This window comes from Molossus molossus, unplaced genomic scaffold (genome assembly GCF_014108415.1).
Source record: "Molossus molossus isolate mMolMol1 unplaced genomic scaffold, mMolMol1.p scaffold_m16_p_5, whole genome shotgun sequence".
Lineage (NCBI taxonomy): Eukaryota > Metazoa > Chordata > Mammalia > Chiroptera > Molossidae > Molossus > Molossus molossus.
This window is the reverse complement of record NW_023425388.1, coordinates 54,449,168-54,471,228: the sequence shown is the minus strand read 5'-3', so window position 1 is coordinate 54,471,228 and position 22,061 is coordinate 54,449,168. Positions and strand designations below refer to the sequence as shown.

General features: G+C 39.8%; 1 protein-coding gene across 2 annotated transcripts in view; it reads right to left on the bottom strand.

Moving 5' to 3' along the window:
- Nucleotides 1-22,061, bottom strand: part of LOC118617067 (interleukin 1 receptor accessory protein) — a 148,253-nt gene that overhangs the window by 88,668 nt on the left and 37,524 nt on the right. Inside the window, exons 2-3 of one of the 2 annotated variants that reach the window (XM_036242590.1) lie at nt 17,858-17,926; nt 14,357-14,429 (exon numbers count right to left, since the gene is read on the bottom strand). In XM_036242590.1, coding sequence (XP_036098483.1) covers nt 14,357-14,429; nt 17,858-17,911 — 127 coding nt within the window. In that variant the 5' untranslated portion in view covers nt 17,912-17,926. The remainder of the gene's footprint in view (nt 1-14,356; nt 14,430-17,857; nt 17,927-22,061) is intronic. The other variant, XM_036242589.1, reaches the window with a different exon arrangement.

The window sequence follows — 22,061 nt, the reverse complement described above, 5'->3', positions numbered from 1 at the left end:
AAGTCTTGCATCAGAGAAATGCAATTTTCCCTGGGGGACCAGATAGATCAAAAGGTCCAAAGAAAATTAGAAAATATGCAGATAAAATTAATGCTTTCTCTCTAAAAAGCAAAAATTAGCTCATTAAGCAACTTTTGGGGGCAGTCTGAACTCCCAAAGCCCCTAAGAACAGGGTTAACTCCACTGCATCAATTTAAGCTATTTGTGTAATGCTTTTAAAATGTGAACAAGTCCATGGTGAACAATTAAAGGTCCACCCCCCCCCCCCAAGTACAAAAGGGCAAACGAAGCTGTAGTAAATAACGGTTAATAATGGCTGTGATCCACCTGAGGACAACAATTTGTATATCTGCGTTTGCTTTAACAGTGAGAGTCCTATTTCAACTATAGTGCTACTGCAAGTTTAAGTAATTAGGAAGCAAATAAACCTCTGATATTACAGTAATAAACACCTATATTTGTGTAGAAAAAACACTGGAGATATTTGGGTGTGCTCTCTTTCTGTTTTGTTTTTCCCCCCTTTTAAGAGTCTACACTGTAAGTGTAGATCGCACCAATTCCAATGAGGAAAGGATAGTTGGCAAATACTCATCACTTGGTCCTTCGCATTGATATGGTAAGCCCCAGATTTAAAGGGGACACTATGTTCTGTTACATAAGTTAACAGGAAAGTGCAGACATCACTACCTTGGTGTACATATAAAAATGCATACTCCTGCCTACCTCACGAGGTACTTCAAAAAATATAAAAGTAATTCAAAAGGAAAAAAAAAAATACAATGGGCTAACTGACTGGCAGAGAGCCTTAAATTATTATTTCAGACTCTGCAAACACTGTAGGGAAGTGTTATTCACTTCCCAGTAATGTACAGCTATAACAAGAGTTTTGGTTCAGATGGCAGACTAGAAATGAAATTCATGAAAACAACAGAACTCAGCCAAGTCTGGGTTATTGATTGTGGGATTATTTTATCTTCTTTCTCTCATTTTCTCAGCCATCTTGTATTTTCATTGTTTCTACTTGCCTCTAAAACAAGAAAAGACAAAATAAGGCAATTCTGGTATATTAGCTTTTATAGTTTGGGTGGCAAGTTCTTGAAGTTTTGACTGAGGATCCCAGATTATTTGTAAAATGTATCTATTTTCTCTATGTCCTTCAAAAGAAAAAAAAAAAAATGAGGAGCAGCACCAAGTGGATTATAAAATAAAATAATGATTGCTTTGTTAAGGATGGATATATATTTTATTTTCTAAAGATGTTATCAGCTAAATAGAAAAAATAAAATAAAAACAGCAAAATAAAATAAATGAGTAAGTAAATAAATAAAAATGGGTGATAGCTGGCTTGGTGTGACAATCAAGATGGTGATCTGGTCTGTTAAACTGATCTCAGTAAAGCAGAAAAAAATGTTCTTGGGGAAAACGCAGAGACAAAGGTGATTTAAAGGGCAGAATAAATTCCTATAAACCAGACATTGCCACCTATAATCATATACAACCATGTATTCCCTACAAAAACACTGGTTCCGCTTAACTAACACAGCCAAGTAAGGGATGAATCAGGTCATTTTTTCTAAACATAGAACTATCACTGAGATGGCAAAAAGCTGTTCAGGAGAGTTTATATTTTCAAAGTCAGCATCAAGCCAATAAATTGTGGGACACAGATCTCTTTTCAATCAGACTAGAGAATACTGACCCTTGGGAAGTATGAGCAATTAAAAATAAACATTAGCGTGCCCTGCCCAGTGTGGTTCAGTTGGTTGGAGCATCGTTCCATACACTGAAAGGTGGCGAGTTCAATTTCTGTTCAGGCACATGGCAAGGCTGGAGGTCCAGCGGGAGGACACTGATGGATATTTCTCTTACATCAATGTTTCTCTCTCTCTCCCCCCTGCTTCCTCCCTCTAAAATCAATTTAAAAAATAAATAAACATCAGTGTGTTTCAAAATACAGCTCAAAAAAGAAAAGAAAAAACAAGAGTGATGATTCCTGCCTCCAAGAAGCAGAATTTAAGAAATAACAGGGTACAATGTTATAATTCTGATGACCTTTAGGTCTAAGAATATAATGAAACTGTATCCATCAAACATTTTCCAAATGTTTGGACTACAGTGCACAGAAAAGAAGGATGTTCAGGATGACCAGCCACGAGCAACAGACAGGACTGAAAGTCACAGGTGCTTTGGAGTATGCAGTTTTTCAAAAAGCACACTGAAATCATGTGAGGCTCCTAGGCCTGGCGACGAATGCAATGCTATTAAAAGCTGAAATAACCATCACATAGCATTAAAGATATTATATGTCCTTACAAAAGTAATACAAAATTAAAAATAAAAAAGAACTAACGAAGTACATCTAAAATACATTCAACACAACTATCCTCTGTCCCTGAAGGGTTCCTCTCCTCCGCAATCTGTTCCCAGCCTACCTTTCCAGCTTGGCTTCTCAATTGCATTCACACTATCCCTTCCGTTGCACTGCACTGTTCTGTTCTCAGATAAGACATGTATTTTCTCCTAGGAGAGAACAACTGTTCTTTGATTGAGAAGTCTTCCCCGATCCCTCCCTACAGAACTAATAACTTTCTCAGCTCTCTCAGGGTTTGGTGTTTATTTTCTCTTCTTTCTCTCAGACATTACTGTAAAATGCTTACACTAAGAACCCTCCCTTATTTACCCTGGAGTCTATAATATAAAATGGCCAAACACATGATCTTTAGAATGAGGTGACTGCTGTAAGATAAACGCTTGTCATTAGAAACCACATAAATAGGAAGAGCATGCACTGTGTTTGTCCATGATGTATAATAGCATCCATAATCCTCTTTAACAAAAAAAGCAAGAAGGCAGAATTTGTTGGGGCTTTGCTGTTGCTGGTTGGTTGGTTTGGTTTACAGATAAGGACATGGTGACACCGAGTGATCAAAAGACTTCTTCACTGTCATTAAAAGTCTCACAAGGTGAAACAGTCAGAATTTAAACCAGTGTCTCTTGATTCCTGGTGAGACACAGTGTTTTTAGTTATTTATTTATTTTGCATAACTCACTCTCAGGCCAAAAGATTATTTCCAACCTCTGCAAATTTCTTAGGGAGAACAGAAAAGAAATCCGGGGATTTTACCTGCATTAGCAGAACAGAGTCCTAAAGGAAGACGATGCAGTATAAAGGAAAGAACTCTGCTTTTGAAGTCGAGGCGGCCCCCAAACCAGCTCTCCCAGGCATGCCCCACGAGCACTGTTAACTTAGGCTCTTCACGTCCGAAACTGCAAGCCGGGTGTACGATTCTCCGGCTCCACACCTCCACAGTGTTTTCTGTGACGTCAGTGATAATGTGTGTAAAATCCAGCCCTGCACCTGCACTCAGTCAACTGTTCACTTTTCAGTGCAAAGCTGTATTCAAAGGTGTGTGAGAGTGTGTGTTTGTGTCTGTGTGTGTGAAGGTGTGTTGCTATCATTTTTAGGGGGTCTGTGTAGCAAAGAATGTTGATATGGCGATAGTTTAAAAATTGACCATACTATAAATGATGCCATTCTTGCTCTTTCCAACTTGGAATCATAAGTTACAAATATTTATGTCTACTCTGAAGGCAGCTTTAACGGTTTGACTTCCTAGTATGCTGCCAATGAAACACCAAAAGAGACATGTGTGACCAGTCAAAGTTGGCTTTGCAAAGGAGACTTAGAGTTTAATACTGGAAATGTTTAATATGATAACAAGCAAAGATGGAAATATTGAGTTTTGACCACATAGTATAGTGATTTTCATCCTTAAGATATAACATATTAAGGAGGGATGGAGTGAGATACTCCTAATCTAAAAAGCACAGAAACTTATTACTGAGTGGTTCTTTAACAGTGAGAAAAACTTGTGACCCCTCAGATCTTAATCTTCTTCCTAAATTTTTGTATGCAAGTCCAGTCCAAGGGAAGTATATTTAGTAAAAATAGCATGCATCATGGGAACTGAGGAACCAGTTGCAGTCACAGTTATGCTAAGTATTAGCTGTGGGATTTTGAGTAATTCACTTAACCATTTTGATCTTTTTTTCCATGGTCTGGGTATGAGAGTCAAATGACAGAACATGCAAAGTGCTTTTTTTTTAGCAAAGGGAACTTTATTACCACTCTAACTACCACCTTATAAATATATTATAACTGTTATAATTATCCAAACCTTAGTTCCTTAAAAGAAAGTAAACGCTTGCTTTGATTATATGCTTTCATCCCCACCTGAGATTGAAATGACACCACCCCCCACATTCCTGAGCAAAGGACATCACAGTAGTGCTACAGAAACACTATGTTCTGACGTCAGATGTGTGTGGCTTGAAGTCCAACTCACTGCGCTTGAAACACACTGCATGGAACCAAGGTTCTTATGTTGTTATAATTCTTTTTCATAAATTTGAGGAGGAGCAACATGGAAGCGTCCAGAACAACAGGACAAAACTCTTATTAATCACATACATTTGCAGTGCTCTGGGGGTTGCAGGCCACTTCTCCTTTGTTCCTCACATGTCCTGTTCTCCATTAAGAGGGTACCTGACACAGGTAGAGCCGCATAAAAGACCAAGAAGTCTGTTGACATCGTAAGAGGCGGTACCTGGGTGCTCCAGAGGATGGTGGATCTCGCAGCAAGTGCAGTTACCCCCCTCCCGTAGCCCAGAGCCAGTTTCCTCTTTTATTTTTTCCAACAACGCTTCCTTTTTGTTCCTCTCCCTCCAACTAGGAAGGACACCACTGACACAGACACAATACACCTTTTCATAAGGAAGCAAATGAGTATGTGCCAGATGGGCTGGGGGCATTACAACATGTTTCCTGCCCCCATGGTGACTCAACGGAGCTGGTATGAGAACTTATCTTATTCCAGAAGTCAGCTTCCCAGGCAGAATTATGAGTCACACTTTCTGGGTAGAAAGCTCACTTTCCATCAGAATTTGAGGTGGGGGGAGGGGGATCCCTAGATGAATTACAGTAAAGGTCAGTCAGATACCACACTGCCAGGACCACTGGGCAGCGCCAGCACCCAGCCATTCTGAGACGCCCCTGCTCTCCCAGCAGGAGCAACGTCACTTCTCCCTGTTCCTTCAAGGTGAGGCGGCACTTCAACCACATGGATGAATCGCTGGTATGAATCCAAACGTGAAGTTCCATTATAAAACTGGCCAATTTGCCCCCCCAAAAAAAGAGATTTGAAGGAATATTTTATATATATATATATATATATATATATATGTGTGTGTGTGTGTGTGTGTGCATATGTATATATGTGTGTATATATATATTATATATATAATATATATATAGTGAGAGAGAGAGAGAGAGAGGAGGGGAGAAGAGAAGAAGGAAGGGAGGAAGGAAGGAAAGTAGGATGGAGCTTGAGGGAAGAAAAAAGAGAAGAGAGGAGGAGACAAGAAGCGGAGAATAGAATGAGAATACAATGTTAAGAAATAATGAGTGTTATGAAAACCTAAAGCAGGATGGAAGGGTAGACTGACTGGCATGGCTATTTTATTTTATTTATTAAAAAAATTTTTTTCTTCATTGATTTGAGAGAGAGAGGAAGGGAGAGGGAGAGAGAGATAGAAACGTCAATGAGAGAAAACATTGATTGGCCACTTCCTGCTTGCCCCCCACTGGGGATCTGGCCCACAACCTGGGCATGTGCCCTGACCGGGGATCAAACTGGTGACCTCTTGGTGCATGGGTCGATGCTCAAGCACTGAGCCACGCTGGCTGGGCCTTTTTGAAAAAAAAAAAAAAATTTTTTTCTTTATTGATATTAAAGAGAGAGGAAGGGAGAGGGAGAAAGAGAAAGAAACACTGATGAGAGAGAACATCGATGGCATGGCTCTTTTAGTTGAGGTGGTTAAGGAAGGCCGATGAGAGCAGATAACATTCAGACATAGACTTAAATCAAATAAGAACAAGCCATAACCAGGGGTTATATTTTGCATATATAAAAATCAGGACATCATGGCCCCGACCACTCAAATGAGGCAGTCAGTCCAGCAGGACTGATGCTGGTCTGGACAGCCAGCAACACCGTGCAGTTGTGTGCACACCTGAACATCAGCCCTGGTTACAGGACATGCTTTCCCCTGTGCAGACCAGGGGCATCGAGGTCAGAAGTCACTCCTCCTTCCCTCAGCTTTGAGCTGCATCTACCTTAATAACACCTCTTTTTGTGCTGCGTATGGTTTCCACTAAGATGCTTTAAGTGACATAGCAAGACTGAAACACACACAGAAAAGATAATAAGGATGGTAGGAGGACTCAAGTCCATGCCATGTGAAGACAAGTTGAAAGCATAAAGGAGGTAGAGCACACCTGGCACTATTGGACCAGTGGGCACTCTGTGTCAACACAGACCAGTGCACAGTAGTGGAGCTGCCAAGGTGCCAGTTTTGGAAGCCACAGACGGCCGGTAGCCCAGCACCATCCCCATTGTAGCAGCCTGATCTGAGTTAAGAAATACCCCCAGCAACAAAGGCTGGGGAGCAGACATCCATCCCCAGGCAACAGAAGCACAGACCAGCAGCTGAGACCCATCCCCAAAAACTACAGCAAAGCTGAGCAGGAGTTGAGCCCCATGGGGCAGCAGCACTCACCAGCCACTAGCAGTGGGGCCTGGGGATCCACAGAGGCCTGTGAGGTCCAGCAGCTCACAAGAGCAGTGGGAAGCCAGAGCCCTAGAGGGACTGGTGCGATCCAGCTGCCCGCCAGCGGAACCTGCAGGATGCAGGGACATCAGAGAGGCCTCTGCGACCCAGCAGAGACTGAGCAATCTAGTTACCCGCTGGACCTACAGGGTGCTGAAGCACCAGAGAGGCCTGTGCAACCCAGCAGCCTATAACATAGGCATAGAGCTGGGTCCCCAAAGGGACTGTGCGATCCAGTTACCCATGGGACCTGCAGGATGCCAGGGCACCAGAGAGGCCTGTGTAACACAGCTGTACATAAGATAGGCCTAAAGGATGTGAAAATGTAGGGGTAGTGAATGGAAGCTACACAGAGGATCTCCCAAGACCAAAGGGGAATTACAACTAATATAAAGACAAATCCTCAAAAAAAAAAGCAACAGAAAAACAAAAAGAAACACCACAGCAAGTAAGCAGGACAGGATCATATAACCAGGGACACTGGTAGGATCTGCGGAGGTGCGAGAGGGTGGTGGGCTGGGAGCCCACAGACAGCAGCAGTCTTAGATGTGAGCAGCACCCTTGGGGAATAAAGACCAAGCCAGCTCCACAGTGCAGAGAGCCAGGACAGAGCGCTAAAATAGCCACAGCCACTCACCTGGGGGCTATGGCAGAGGAAGGGCAGACTGGGCTGGAACTCTGTGGGGACACTTGGGATTTGGAGGGCTCTCAGAGTTTTTGCTGAGTGGTGGCCACAAAGGACGGTGGCCAGTATGCTCCTTCCCAGAGCTATGGGAAAAAGCAGCAGCCCCCCTTCTTGGAGATTCAGCCTTTCCCAGGTGAGGCAAAGAAATGCACATTGAGGCTCATTAACAACCAGCATCTATCCCACCCTCTGGAATTCTTCTTATGCAGAACCCCAGGGCTACATTCCAAGGCCCTGAGTAACTGAGACTACTAGCCACCAGGAAAAGGCTAGAGGATAACTGAACCCTTCCTGGGCTTGCAAATCTACCCAAGAAAGTAAGACTTGACAATGGTGTTTAACGTGGGCCCACCCAGGTTCATCCAAACTCAGTAGAGGGAGCCACAAACAGCACAACACCAACACCCACAGGGGAAATTTGCCAGGCTCCAAAACCCACGAGATAGCCAAAATAGTGAAACAAAAAAACAAATCCCAAATGAAAGAACAAGAGAACTCTGTTGAATGAGATAAAAAAAATGCAGCTAAGCAAATTATCAGAGGTAGAGTTCAGAGTTATGATCTTGGGAAGCTCAACAGCATGGGTAAGGACATCAGCACCATGAGTAAAAATATGAAAACATTGAAAACCAACAAAATGGAAATGAAGAATGACATACCAGAAAATAAGAACACATTGGAAGGACTAACCAGCAGAGTAGAGGAAGCTGAGGACCAGATCAGTGAATTAGAAGACAGGGTAGAAAATCAACCAATCAGAAAACCAAAAAGAAAAAACAATTTTAAAAGAAGGAAGATTGCTTAAGAAAACTGTGGCACAACTGAAAACGTAATAACATTCACATAATGGGAGTCCCTGAAGAGGAATAAAATGGGCAAGGGTTAGAGAATAGATTTGAAAAAATAGTGACAGAAATTTTCCTAACTTGGTGAAGGAAGAGGCATTCAAGTTCTAGAGGCACAGAGAACCCCAAGAAATAAGAACCCTAACAGGCCCACAGCAGGACACATAGCAATTAAAATGCCAAAACTTAAAGACAAATAGAATCCTAACGGCAGCAAGAGATAAGCAACAGGTTACCTACAACAGAAACACTTTGTACATAAGGCTTTCAGCTGACTTCTCAACAGAAACACTATAAGCCAGAAGACAGTGGCCTGAAGTAATCAAGGTCATGAAAAGCAAGGATCTGAATCCAAGACTACTCTATCCAGCAAGGCTGTCATTCAAAATAGAAGGTCAAATAAAGAGCTTCCCAGACCAAAAAAAAAAAAAAGGCTAAGGGAATACATTAATACCAAACCAGCACTACAAGATATGCTAAAAGGACTGCTGTAATTAGTAGAAGAAATAGGAAGAAAAATTGAACAACACTAAACAAAAATGGCAATAAACTAGTACATATCAATTATCAACTTAAATGTGAATGATTTGAATGCTCTAATAAAAATACATAGAGTAGCTAACTGGACAAGAAAGCATGACTCACATATATGTTGTTTACAAGAGACCCACCTCACAACAAAAGACTCACAGAGGTTGAAAGTGAAGGGATGGAAAAAAATCTTTCAAGCAAACGGAAAGAAAAAAAGCTGGGGTAGCAATACTCATATCGGATAAAGTAGATTTCATAATGAAGAAAGGACTAGAGACAAAGAAGGCCACTGCATAATATTGAAATGATCTATCCAACCGGAAGATATAACCTTGGTAAACATATATTTACCCAATATAGGAGCACCAACTTATATTAAAAATCTTCTGGATTACTTCAAAAGAGAAATCAACAGGAATACAATCATAGCAGGGGACTTCAACACCCTGCTGACATCACTGGATAGATCATCTAGACAAAATTAACAAGGAAACACTCTATATGAAGTGCTAGATCAAATGGATTTAACAGATATCTACAGAGATTTACCCCACAAAACTGCAGAATTCACATTCTTCTCAAGTGCACATGGGACATTCTCAGAGACAGATCACATGTTAAGGCACAAACTAAGTCTCTACAAGTTCAAGAAGACTGAAATGATATCAAGCATCTTCTCAGATCACAATGGCATGCAATTAGAAATCAATTGCAACAAGAACATGCAAAGACATTTGAAAACATGGAGGCTAAATAGCATGTTATTGAATAATGAATTGGATACCATGGAGATCAAGGAAGAAATTAAAAACTTACTGGAAACCAATGAAAATGAACATACAACAACACAAAATCTATGGGATGCAGAGAAAGCAGTTCTGAGAGGGAAGTTCATAGCACTACAGGCCTACCTCAAGAAACAAGAAAAATTTCTAATAGACTATCTAACCTCATAACTTAAAGAACAAGAGAGCAAACAAAAAGAAAACCCCAGAGCAAGTAGAAGAAAGGAAATGGTAAAGATCAGAGGAGAAATAAATGACATGGAGACCAAAAAAAAAACAATTCAAAGGATCAATGAAACAAAGAGCTGGATCTTTGAAATAATAAACAAGATTGAGGGACCTTTAGCTAGACTCACCAAGAAACAAAAAGAGAGAACCCAACTAAACAAAATCAGAAAGGAAAGGGTAGAAATAATAACTGACACCACAGAAATACAAAGGATCATTAACAAATATTATGAACTTTTATATGCCAACAATTCGAAAATCTAAGCAAAATGGACAAATTTCTAGAAACACATAGTCCCCCAAAACTGAACCAGGAAGAGAGAGAAAACTTGAACAGACCAATAACAACAAAAGAAATTGAAGATGTAATCAAGACTCTCCCAGTAAACAAAAACCCAGCAAACTATTTCAAAAAATTCAAGAAGAAGGAAGACTTCCAAACTTGTTTTATGAGGCCAGCATTATTCTAATTCCAAAACCAGAAAAAGACACTACAAAGAAAGAAAACTATAGGCCAATATCCCTGATGAACACAGATGCCAAAATCCTGAACAAAATACTAGCAAATCAAATCCAGCAATACATCAAAAAATTTATTCACCATGACCAAGTGGGATTCATCCCAGGGATGCAAGACTGGTACAATATTTGCAAATCAATAATGTGATACACCACATAAACAAAATGAAAGATAAAAATCATATGATCATATCAATAGATGCTAAAAAAGCATTCGACAAAATCCAGCATCCATTTCTGATAAAAACTCTCAGCAATCTGGGAATAGAGGGAATATATCTTGACATAATAAAGGCCATATATGAAAAACCAACAGCCAACATCATACTCAATGGGCAAAAACTAAAAGTATTTCCCTAAAGAACTGGAACACGACAAGGATACCCACTTTTGCCACTCTTATTTAACATAGTACTGGAAGTCTTAGCCACAGCAATCAGACAGAAAGAAAAAATAAAAGGAATCCAAATTGGAAAGGAGGAAGTGAAGCTGTCATTATTTGCAGATGACATGATACTATACATAGAGAACACCAAAGACTCCATCAAAAATTTACTAGACTTAATAAATGAATTTGGAAAAGTAGCAGGATACAAAATTAACATCAAGAAATCGATGACATGCTTATACACCAATGATGAACTCACAGAAAGAGAAACTAAAAAAACAATCCCATTTACCATCGCAGCAAAAAAATTAGGATACCTAGGAATGAACTTAACCAAAGAAATAAAGGATGTATTCGCAGAAAAGTACATATCATTGAAAAAAAAAATAGAGGAAGATATAAAAAAGTGGAAACACATACCTTGTTCATGGATTGGAAGAATTAACATCATTAAAATGTCCATACCACCAAAAGCAATCTATAGATTCAATGCAATCCCCATCAAAATACCAACGACATACTTCACAGAACTGAGACAAATACTTCAAAAGTTCATATGGAACCAAAAAAGACCTGGAATAGCCACAACAATCTTGAAAAAGAAGAACAAAGTAGGAGGGATCACATTACCAGATTTCAGATTATACTACAAATCCACTGTAATCAAAACAGCCTGGTACTTGCACAAGAACAGGCATATAGACCAGTGGAACAGAACAGAAAACCAAGAAATGGACCCAAGGCAATATGCTCAATTACCATTTGACAAAGGTAGCAAGAGCATACAGTGGAGTAAAGACAGCCTCTTTAATAAATGATGTTGGGAAAATTGGATAGCTACATGCAGAAAAATGAAACTAGACCACCAACTTACACCATACACAAGAATAAACTCAAAAAGGATAAAAGACTTAAATGTGACTCATGAATTCATAAAATCCTAGAAGAAAATGTAGGCAACAAAATGTCAGACATCATACGCAGCAGAATTTTCACTGATACATCACCTAAGGCAACAGAAACAAAGGCGAAAATGAACACATGGGACTACATCAATCTCAAAAGCTTCTGCACAGCAAAAGAAACAACCACCAAAATGGAAAGGCAAACTACTCTATGGGAGAGCATAATTGCCAACAATACATCAGATAAGGGGTTAATTTCCAACATATACAGTGTTCATACAACTCAACAAAAGGAAGACAAAGAACCCAATTAAATAATGGGCAGAGGAACTAAATAGACACCTCTCCAAACAGGACATAGAAATGGCTAAGGGACATATGAAGAAATGCTCAACATCACTAATCATCAGAGAGAGGCAAATTCAAACAACAATGAGGTATCACCTCACACCTGTCTTAATGGTCGCCATCAACAAATCATCAAACAACAGGTGTTGGCAAGGGTAAGGAGAAAAGGGGACTCTAGTACACTGCTGGTGGGAATGTAGACTGGTACAGCAACTATGGAAAACAATATGATGTTATCTAAAAAAATTAAAAATTGAACTTCCATTTGACCCAGTGATCCCACTTCTAGGACTATACCCTAAATAAAAAGCCTGAAACACCAATCAGAAAAAATATATGTACCCCCATGTTCGTAGCAGCACTATTTATAATAGCTAAGATCTGGAAACAGCCCAAATGTCCATCAGTAGATGAATGGATAAAAAATCAGTGGTACATGTACACAATGGAGTACTATGCAGCTGTAAAAAAGAAAAATCTCTTATCCTCTGAGACCACATGGAGGGAAAGTATTATCCTGAGCAAAACAAGCCAAACAGAGAAAGACAATATCATATGATCTCACTTATTTGTGGAATATAATGAACATAACAGTCTGAGGAAGGGGATAGTCCCAGAGATGTGGAAGTGGGGTATAGGCTGACAATCCCCAGAACAGGGAGTAGAGGGCAGTGATAAACCACAGAACTTCTATGCAAGTATGCATGAGCAATGGACATAGACAACAAAGCTGGGGACGGGGGGGTGGGGGGGGGTGGGGGATCAGTGAGGGAAAAAGGTGAAACATCTGTAACAAAAATAAATTAATTAATTTTTTAAAAAGCATACAGGGGGTGGGGCAGATGTAAGTTTCCAGTTGTGAGTATAAGAAAGAGTTAATTCTTGTATTATCATCTATTAATTATTGCATTATTTTCCATACAAACAACTGTAAGCCTCCTTTTGCCCTGCCCTGTATTAGAGAGCATGGTCATAGTTATATGGTCACTGTGTTAACATTTCTGAAGGCCTCTCACATAGAAGAAGAAATAAAGCAATGATGTTCAAAGTATGGCCATGATCTTCAGGGGAATTATACATGAAAAGCTTTCTTTGAAATTAAGATATCTACAGATCTCATTGCGGGTGAGGGAAAAGAAAGAGATTACCCAAAGAACGTATAGGTATACATGCATAACCCATGGATACAGACAATAGTATGGGGAAAACCCGGGGTGGGGCAAGGTTTGGGTGGAAGGAGGCAAAAAGGGAGAAAATGGGAGACATCTGTAATATTGTCAACATAAAAAAGTAAAACACACACACACACACACACACACACACACACACACACATCTAGGTTCTTCGCATTAAAATTAGAAAGCCACAAAAATAACAATAAAAATATTAGAAAATCGCCCTGACCAGTTTGGCTCAGCAGTTAGAGCGTCGGCCTGCAGACCAGAGAGTTCCGGGTTCGGATCCCCCTAAAGGCATGTACCTCGGTTGCAGTTCGTTCCCGGCCCCCTTTGGGTGGCAACCAGTTGATGTATCTCTCTCACATCGATGTTTCTCTCTCTCTCTTTCTCCCTCTCTCCCTCCAGCTCTATCTGAAGATAAATGCAAAAATGTCCTTGGGTGACGATAAAAAAACAAATTAGAAAACCAATGGATGATGTATTTTCTATTTAATTCAAGAAGTTGAACTAAAGAAACCTATGAGAATGTCACAAATTTCAGTTATATGTACTAAAATCTTTCTAAAATTTGGTCAGTCCAGAGATGTAATGGGTTGCGAAATAGATAATCACTAGTTAGAAGTACCAGAAAATGGTTCTGAAAGTACTTCTAGAGATGAGGAGACCTAAACAAATAAATTTTCAAGTCCCTTATAACTCTGATTTCATTTAATCCAGGTTCATGATGGTTGAGTTTGGTTATTCAAACTCAAGAAAGGCTCTGCCGGCTCCTCTTCTGAAGCAACACCCAAAGAAAGAACGGGCCTAGTGACAGGCCTCTCTTTCCTATGCAGAAGCCGTGTGACAGAACCATGTCATTGTGTATTTGTTTTTACAAGGTCTCAGGGGGTGGTTACCACCAAGGCCTTCTCCGCCGCCGGCTCAAGTTCGGAAACCTGGGCTGGCATGACTGCCATTTCTTTTCCCACAGCACCCGAGGTAAGGAAGAGAAGCAGGGTCCTAGTCGGCTTGGAGGTGAAGGTGATGGCAAAGTCCTGGACTTTCACACACCAGACCACTACCCTAATGGCACTGTGCCTGTGAAGACTGGAGATGTCCATGGTTCCTCCCGCCATCGAAATTCTCTGATGCTGTCAAATTTATGAGTCCGTGCTACCACAGAAGATGATGGAAATAAACAACATTATGTTCTCTTAACTCATGTTCAGAAAGACTTGAGACACTACTCTGTGCATAACACACATCCCAATAGATGATCAAAAGCCATTCGCTTACCTGAGGCATCACTGTGCAGGATCCCATAGAAGTAGAGACTCATCACACACCACAGAAGTCCCATCTTGTCTACCTGAACACAAAGGTAAGGGAAAGTGCTTATTACTCTCAGTGCTTAAACAATATTTAGTGCATAAGCATGCTGACTACTGACCAGGCACTATTCTAACAACTTTACAATATTACCAAATTCAAATGTCAGAACTAACCAATAAGACAGGCTTTTAAAAAATCCCTATGTTACAGATACGGAAACTGGGACAAGTTTAAATAACATATCCAAGACCCTCTGGGTAGAAAGTGGTGGCACAATGATCAAATTCCAGCATCCTGGCTCTAGGCCATTTCTCAGTCACTGAGCTATCACTGACTACTTAAAAACAACTCTGGGTTTTTTCATCCGAATCGCATTCTGGCACAAAAGTTGGATCTTCTTACCCTTCTCCACATTCCTTTGGTCTGTTCCCAGCTGGAAATATTTTATAATCCAGGCACTTTTTCCCTCTTCAGGATGCAGAGAAAACCTAGAAACCCTGCATTCCGACTAGGGTGGCAGTCCCCCACACTCTGAATTGATAGTGGAGGGCAATACATAAACCGCATGCCCTGACCATCCGCTCTCCTCTGCTCACTGGAAGAGACAAATGAGGAGGCTTGAATCCCATTTCTGTGATCTTGAGCCTTCCTATTGATAACCAGCTGAAACAGTCAACCAGCAAGAGCCATGCCCCTGCTTCTAGTTGTGTGATCTTTAATGCAGAAGGCCTGGAGATTTAACAACTCCGTGAAATATTTCTCTCCCTACTACCCTAGACATATCTGGCCCCTGAAAATAACTCTCCAGGATTATAAATACTGAAACCTTTACATTACTGAAAGTTTCATACTCAAGATCTCTGGCTCCCCTTTCGAACACAACAGCCATATATATAAGGCTGCTTACAGAGGTCTTGGAAACTTGTCCAGATCATATTTCTAGTAAGTGACAGAGATGAGTTTTATACCCATATCTTGCTAACTACAAGTCTATTATTATCTCAAACATTAGCCTGTGCCATAAGTTTTACAACCACAGGGACCCATCAATCTTAAAAGGTCGAAGAGCTGTTTGATGAATAGGGAGATTTAAATGGGGCCATTTTAAGAGCGTTATACTGAAACAATAGGTATAAACTGATACTGTCCAAGCAAGCCAATGTTTGTGGTCATTTTAAAGGGCAATGCAATGCCCAGCTTGTGTGGCTCACTGGTTGAGCATTGACCTGTGCAGAAAGAGGTCACCAGTTCGAGTCCCAGTCAGGGTACATGCCCAGATGTGGGCCCAATCCCCAGTGGGGGGCATGCAGGAGGCAGCCAATGTTCTCTCTCATCATGTTTCTCTCTCTCTCTCTCCGTTTATCTCTCTCTCAAATCAATAAAGAAAAAATATTAAAAATAAATAAATAATAATAATAATAATGGGCAATGCAAGTTTCTAACCCCTGACACCTCTCCTGACCACACATCATCAGAAATTTCTGGTAAATATCATGCTTCCTCCTTTAGCATTTCTATACACAAATCATAGGTGAGTTGATTACATCTTAAACAACTGTTCTATCACAGAGATTAAATGTCTCTTTCTTATCGTCACCATTCCCTTCCCATTCTTATAACATTACATTAGGGAACTCTTCTCTCCATCAGTCATTCATTTATTCAATAAGACATGTACTGGAGACCTTCTGTTTTTAACTCTAAGTCTCTGTGATATAACTGTAGGGGCCTCTGGCAAGTTAGATGTAGGGCTCCTCTTAGGGCCCTTCTCCCCTTAGAAGAGATAAACCACATGCAAACCACTTCAGTGCCATCAGCTATGAACAACCCACGCGGAGACTCTATAGGATATTTACAGATTTATCAGACAGACGTTCTAGCACCAGGCAGAGTTTAGCAGAGCTTTAAAATGTGTACAAAAATAACTGCAGTACAGAGTAAACAGCGATAAAATAGGCAGAGAGAAACAGATAAATGTTATTGAAGATTAGCAAAAGACAGAGATCACCCTAGCTAAGGCAATCAAAAAAGTCTAAATGTAAGCGGTAGCTTCTGAACTGGCAAGAACGGGTTTGGAAATTTCAAAGTGAGGCAGAAGGAAAGTGTGGGGAAAAGAAGCTCAGGGGAGAATAATGCTCAAAGCTATGGAAAGCATGGACCATAAATAAGAAATAGTCTATAAATAATTCAGTTTGGCTCAAGCACAGGGTATTAGGGAAAAAACTATATAGAAGATTTTGTTGGAAAGCAGAAAGAGTCAGGATAACAATATAACAAGGCCTTGAGTAGCAGGTTAAGAACTTGGGATTTAATTTTAACAGCAAATAGGGACATCACTGAAGGTTCTGATTGGAGGAGTGATATTATCATCAAGTTCTGCCTTAAGGAGATCCTTCTTCCAGGCACGTATTGGATGGATTGCCACTAAATTCTGTCTCGAAATCATTTTGGCTCCTGAGTCTGTCATCACAGTAATTGTTATCCTCCCAGCTTTGTGTCATCTGTATACTAGATCAGCATGCCGCCTATGTCCTCATCCAAGTCATTAATAAAATTAATAATTCTGCATTAATCCTTGTCAGTGAAAAGCAACTAGATATTTCATTTCAGATTCAGGGCACAGTGCTTTCAGCCCTAATACTATTCCTAAAGCAACACTTAGAAGACATTCTAATTAGGGTGATTGAGGACCTTAATTGATATTCTCCTGAGTAACCGGATCATGCCACAGCTAGCAAGGAGTCAGGTCACCAAGGTAAAGCTAATCGAATGATAACTTGTAAGCAAAGACAAATTCAGGGTCAGTTCTGCCCTGTGATGAATTAGAATAAAGCAGACTGAGATAAAATGTTATTGTGTAGGCTGCTTTTGACAGACTAAAAGTAGCAAGGTTACTGAGAGGCAGGTGACTGGTCTGAGACCTCTCCAAGGAGGCAGGTTCATTTAACATCATCTTACAGTCTGTCTCAGAATTGTAGTATTGTGACTAGTAATATGCATTTTTTTAAAAATAGAAAATATTTACTGAGTTTGAGAGAGAAAGAGAGAGAGAGAGAGAGAGAGGGAGAGAGAGAGAGAGAGAGAAATATCAATTTGTTCTTCCACTTATGTATGTATTCATTGGCTGCTTCTTGTATGTGCCCTGACTGGAAATCAAACCTGCAGCCTTGGCCTATCAGGATGATGCTCTAACCAACCGAGTAATACACTTTTCATTCTTGTGTCTTTGGGGGAGGGAGCACTGGGTATTTGCAGAGATGAAGAAACTGTCAGAAAGCAAAAGAACCTGCCTAATGATACATGGTTTCTCATGGTCTGAATTACAACCTAGCTTTAGATTACTGTGATGGGGTTTAACAGATTCTGCCCTTGCTTCAGACAATTGAAACATTTATGTAATAACCTTCTCATCAGTCTCTCCTGCATTATCCATTTTATTTACTATATGATCATGTTCATACTTACTTTCTGAGGTATTGGTATGTCCATCATATTTAATGCCATTGTTTCCCAAAACATCAACTTGGATGCCTATATCACCGAGTGAGAAGTTTCAGGTGAGTACTTAGATCTTTGTAATAAACAACGTTAATAATGGTTGTTAACATGTGCTCAGAGCTTTAACATTGACCCCTGCATATGAAGCTTTCTATTTTCTCTAGGCTCAGTAAGCTTCAGGATCTCCTTATCTCTGAGTTGGCCCTGACCATTGGATTCTCTCACTGGACCAGCAGGTAACAGGCTAAAACTAGATTTGCTTCCCCAAGGAGAGTAATTCTTCTGACTAACCTTTTACTCAGCCTTCCTTCTGCGCAGCAGCATTTCATAGGTCCACAGGCCTGAGTTTCTCCCTTAGGTTCCTGATTCCACATATAGTTCCATACTCAGGTCACCCCTCTTCTTAGAAGTTCATGAGCCTCGTTGGGGCTTGGACCTCCAACCTGGTGTTTTTCAGCACTCTTTCCCAGAAACCTGCCCCTCATGCCCTGCAAGCGTCCAGTAACCATGATGCTGCTATCACCTGCTTCATTCCTGGTCAACAGATGCCCTTTGCTATGACCTGCCTGCTGAACCTTAGCCACTAACACCAAGGCACTAACCCTGGAAGGCCATCCCTGTGCGAGGTCAGCCCTGCCATCACACCACGTACTTGAGTCCTGACCCCTCCAGATGCTTTGTTTCCCCTTTTCTAACTTACTGACAAAGTGTGAGTAGCTTCTGCACACCTATGACATACAAGTCTTTGAAGGACACAGTCCAAATTATTAATTATCCCAGGAAAAGGAGATAGCATTCATTTTATTTTATTTTATTTTTTTTATCCTCACCCGAGGACATTTTTCCATTTTTTGTTCAGGTAGAGTGGGAAGGAGAGAGAGGAACAGAGAGAGAGAGAAACATCGATGTGAAAGGAACACATTGAGTGGCTGCCACCTGCACAACCGACCAGGGCTGGGGACAAACTGCAACTGAGGTACACGCCCTTAGCGGAACCGAACCCGGGTCTCTCAGGACCGCAGGCCGACGCTCTAACCGCTGAGCCGGCCAGGGCGATAGCATTCATTTTAAAACAAGAGTTATTTTCATCATCAATTTTTCATCCAATTTCTAGTTTATGTGACCCATAAAAGGTTCCTTGTGCAGAATACTTCCGAATCCAGTATTTATCAATAAAAAAGGTTGAGCAAAGTGATATAAGAGGCTCTGATTCTGTGTAAAATAAAGTAAGCAAACTCCATCCTGCCGTTCTCAGTGAATGCAGCTATAAACCTGGGCAGAATGTGTGGAGCAATGATTTGAGGACTCTAAAAATTAAACAATGGCATGGCCAGGGTGGCTCATTGGTTGAGCATCGACCCATGCACCAAGCGGTCACCAGTTTGATTCCTGGTCAGGGCACATGCCCAGGTTGTGGGCCCGATCCCCTGTGGGGGGCATGTAGGAGGTGACCAATCAATGTTCTCTCTCATTGATGTTTCCATCTCTCTCCCTCTCCCTTCCTCTCTCTGTAAAAAAAAAATCAATAAAGAAAAAATATTTTTTAAATAAATAAATAAGTAAAATAAAATTATGGCACATTATTTTCAAGTGCATATGAGCCATATCAGATGTACTTGCACCATAAATCAATCCTTAACAAATTTAAAAGAATTAAAATCAACCTACAGAATTAAACTAGAAATCAACAACTGAAAAATAACAGGGTAATATTCAAACACTTAGACATTAAGAAATGTACTTCTAAATAATTCATGAGTCAAAGAGAAAGTCTCAGGGAAATTAGAAAATATTTTTAACTGAGCAAAAGTGAAAAAAAAAAATCAGCAACATATCAAAACATGTGGGATACAGTTGAAGGAGTGTGTACAGGATAATCTGTAGCATCACAGGTCTACATTAGAAAAGAAGAAAGACTTCAAGTCTATAATCTAATCTTCTAATATAAGAACTTGGAAAAAGAAGAAAAAAATAATGAAATGCTTAGCTAAAAGTCTAACCAAACCTGTATAAGATCTGCATGCTGATATTTCTATTATTATAAAATGCTGATAAAAGAAACCAAATGAAGAAAATAATGAAGACTAGAGAGCAACAATTTTAAGACAGAAAAAATAATAAAAGTAAAAGCTGGTACTTTGAAAAGAAGAATAAAATGGCTAAACCTCTAGCTGGGTGAACCAAGAAGGAAAAAAAAAAAAAGCATATATTACTAATACCAGGAATGAATGAGGATGTTTCACTGCTGGTTACACAGGCATTAAAATGGCAACAAGGCAAAGCTCAAAACCTTATGCACATAAATTCCACAATTTAGATGAAATGGACCAACATCTTAATAACCACAAACTACACAAGCTCACCAAAAATAGATCATTTCATTGTTCTTATTATTATTAAAAGAAATTAAATTCACAGTTAGTAACCTTCCAAAAAATAAATCCTCAAGCTCTAGATGGTTTCATTGATTAATTCAATCAAACATTTAAAAACTAAATAACATCAATTCTATATAAGCTCTTCCAGAAAGTAGAAGATGGCAAAACAGTTACCAATTCTCTTTATGAGACATTACTCCGATTATAAAACCTGCCACAGAGAACACACATGAACTTTATAGACAGCCCACGACCAAGCAGAGTTCATTCCAGAGTGCAAGGCTAGTTTCAGTACTTGAAAAGTCTGAGGAAGAAAATGATCAAATCCTATCAATTTATGCAGGAAGAACATTGACAAAATTCCACATTCATTCATCATAAAAACTCTCAGCAAACTAAAAATAGAAGGGAACTTCCTGAAACCAATAAAGAACATCTACAAAAAACCTACAGCTAACATCACATCACATGTTGAATGCTTTTCCAGTAAGATCAGGAGCAAGGCAAGGATGTTCATTCTTACTGTTCAACGCATTCCCCAAGTCTTACTCAGTGCAATAAGCTATTCACAGATGACATAATTTTCAACACACACACAAAAACAACTTTAAGGAATCTGTTAAAAATAGAACTAAATAAGTAAAGTGACAGAATATGTAGTCAATGCACAAAAATTAAACTTATTAATATATACTAGCAATGTAAAACAGGAAACATTTTTTTTATAAGATTGGTTACAATACCTAAAACAAAAATGAAATGCTTATCTACAAGTCTAATCAAGCTTTTATAAAATCTAAATGCTGATATCTATAAAATGTTGACAAAAGACCTGACTGGTGTGGCTCAGTGGTTGAGTGTCAGCCCATGCACAAAGAGGTCGCCAGTTCAATACCCAGTCAGGGAATTGGTTTGGGTTGTGGATTCAATCCCCAGGTGGTGGCATGCAGGAGGCAGTCTATCAATATTTCTCTCTCATCAATGTTTCTATCTCTCTCCCTCTCCCTTTCTCTCTCTCTAAAAATCAATAAAAACAAATTTAAAAAAATAAAATATTGATAAAAGAAATCAAAGAAGACCTACACAAATGGAAATATGTGGTTGGCAGAATGGCCCCATGCCTTAGATCCCTGGGATCTATTATATTACCTTACTGTGCATAGGGGATGTTATAAATATAATTAAAGTTATGAACCTTAAAATAGGGAGATTATACTGGATTATTCAAGCGAGCCCAATCTATCACACGAGCCCTCAAAGGCATATAACTTTCTCTGGTTAAAGTCAGAGTGATACAGCAGAAGGACAGACCATAGAAAAGCAAAGCAAGAAAAGAACTCCAAAGGCCGTTGAGATTTAAAGACAAGAGTAGCAGTGTGACAAGGAATGCAGGTGGCCTGAGAGAGACTTGCAGCTGACCGTCAGTAGGAAACCTCAGGCCTACAACCTCAAGAAATAAAATTCTGCCACCAACTTTGGAAGTGTATTCTTCCCCACGGCTTCCAGAAAGAAGCACAGCCTTGTGGACAGTCTGACTTTAGCCTTGTGCGACCCTAAGCAAAGACCAGATAAGCTACCCTGTACCTGGATTTCTGACTCACGGGAACTGTGATATAATAAGAGGATGTTGTTTGAAAGCACTAGGTTCTGGTAATTTATTACAGTAGTAAAAAAAATAATACAACAGACATACCATAGTCATGAACTGAAAGGCGCCACATAAAAAAAGATGTCAATGTTTCCCTAAATTAATTGACAGATTTAATAAAATTCCAATTAAAAAACCCCAGCAA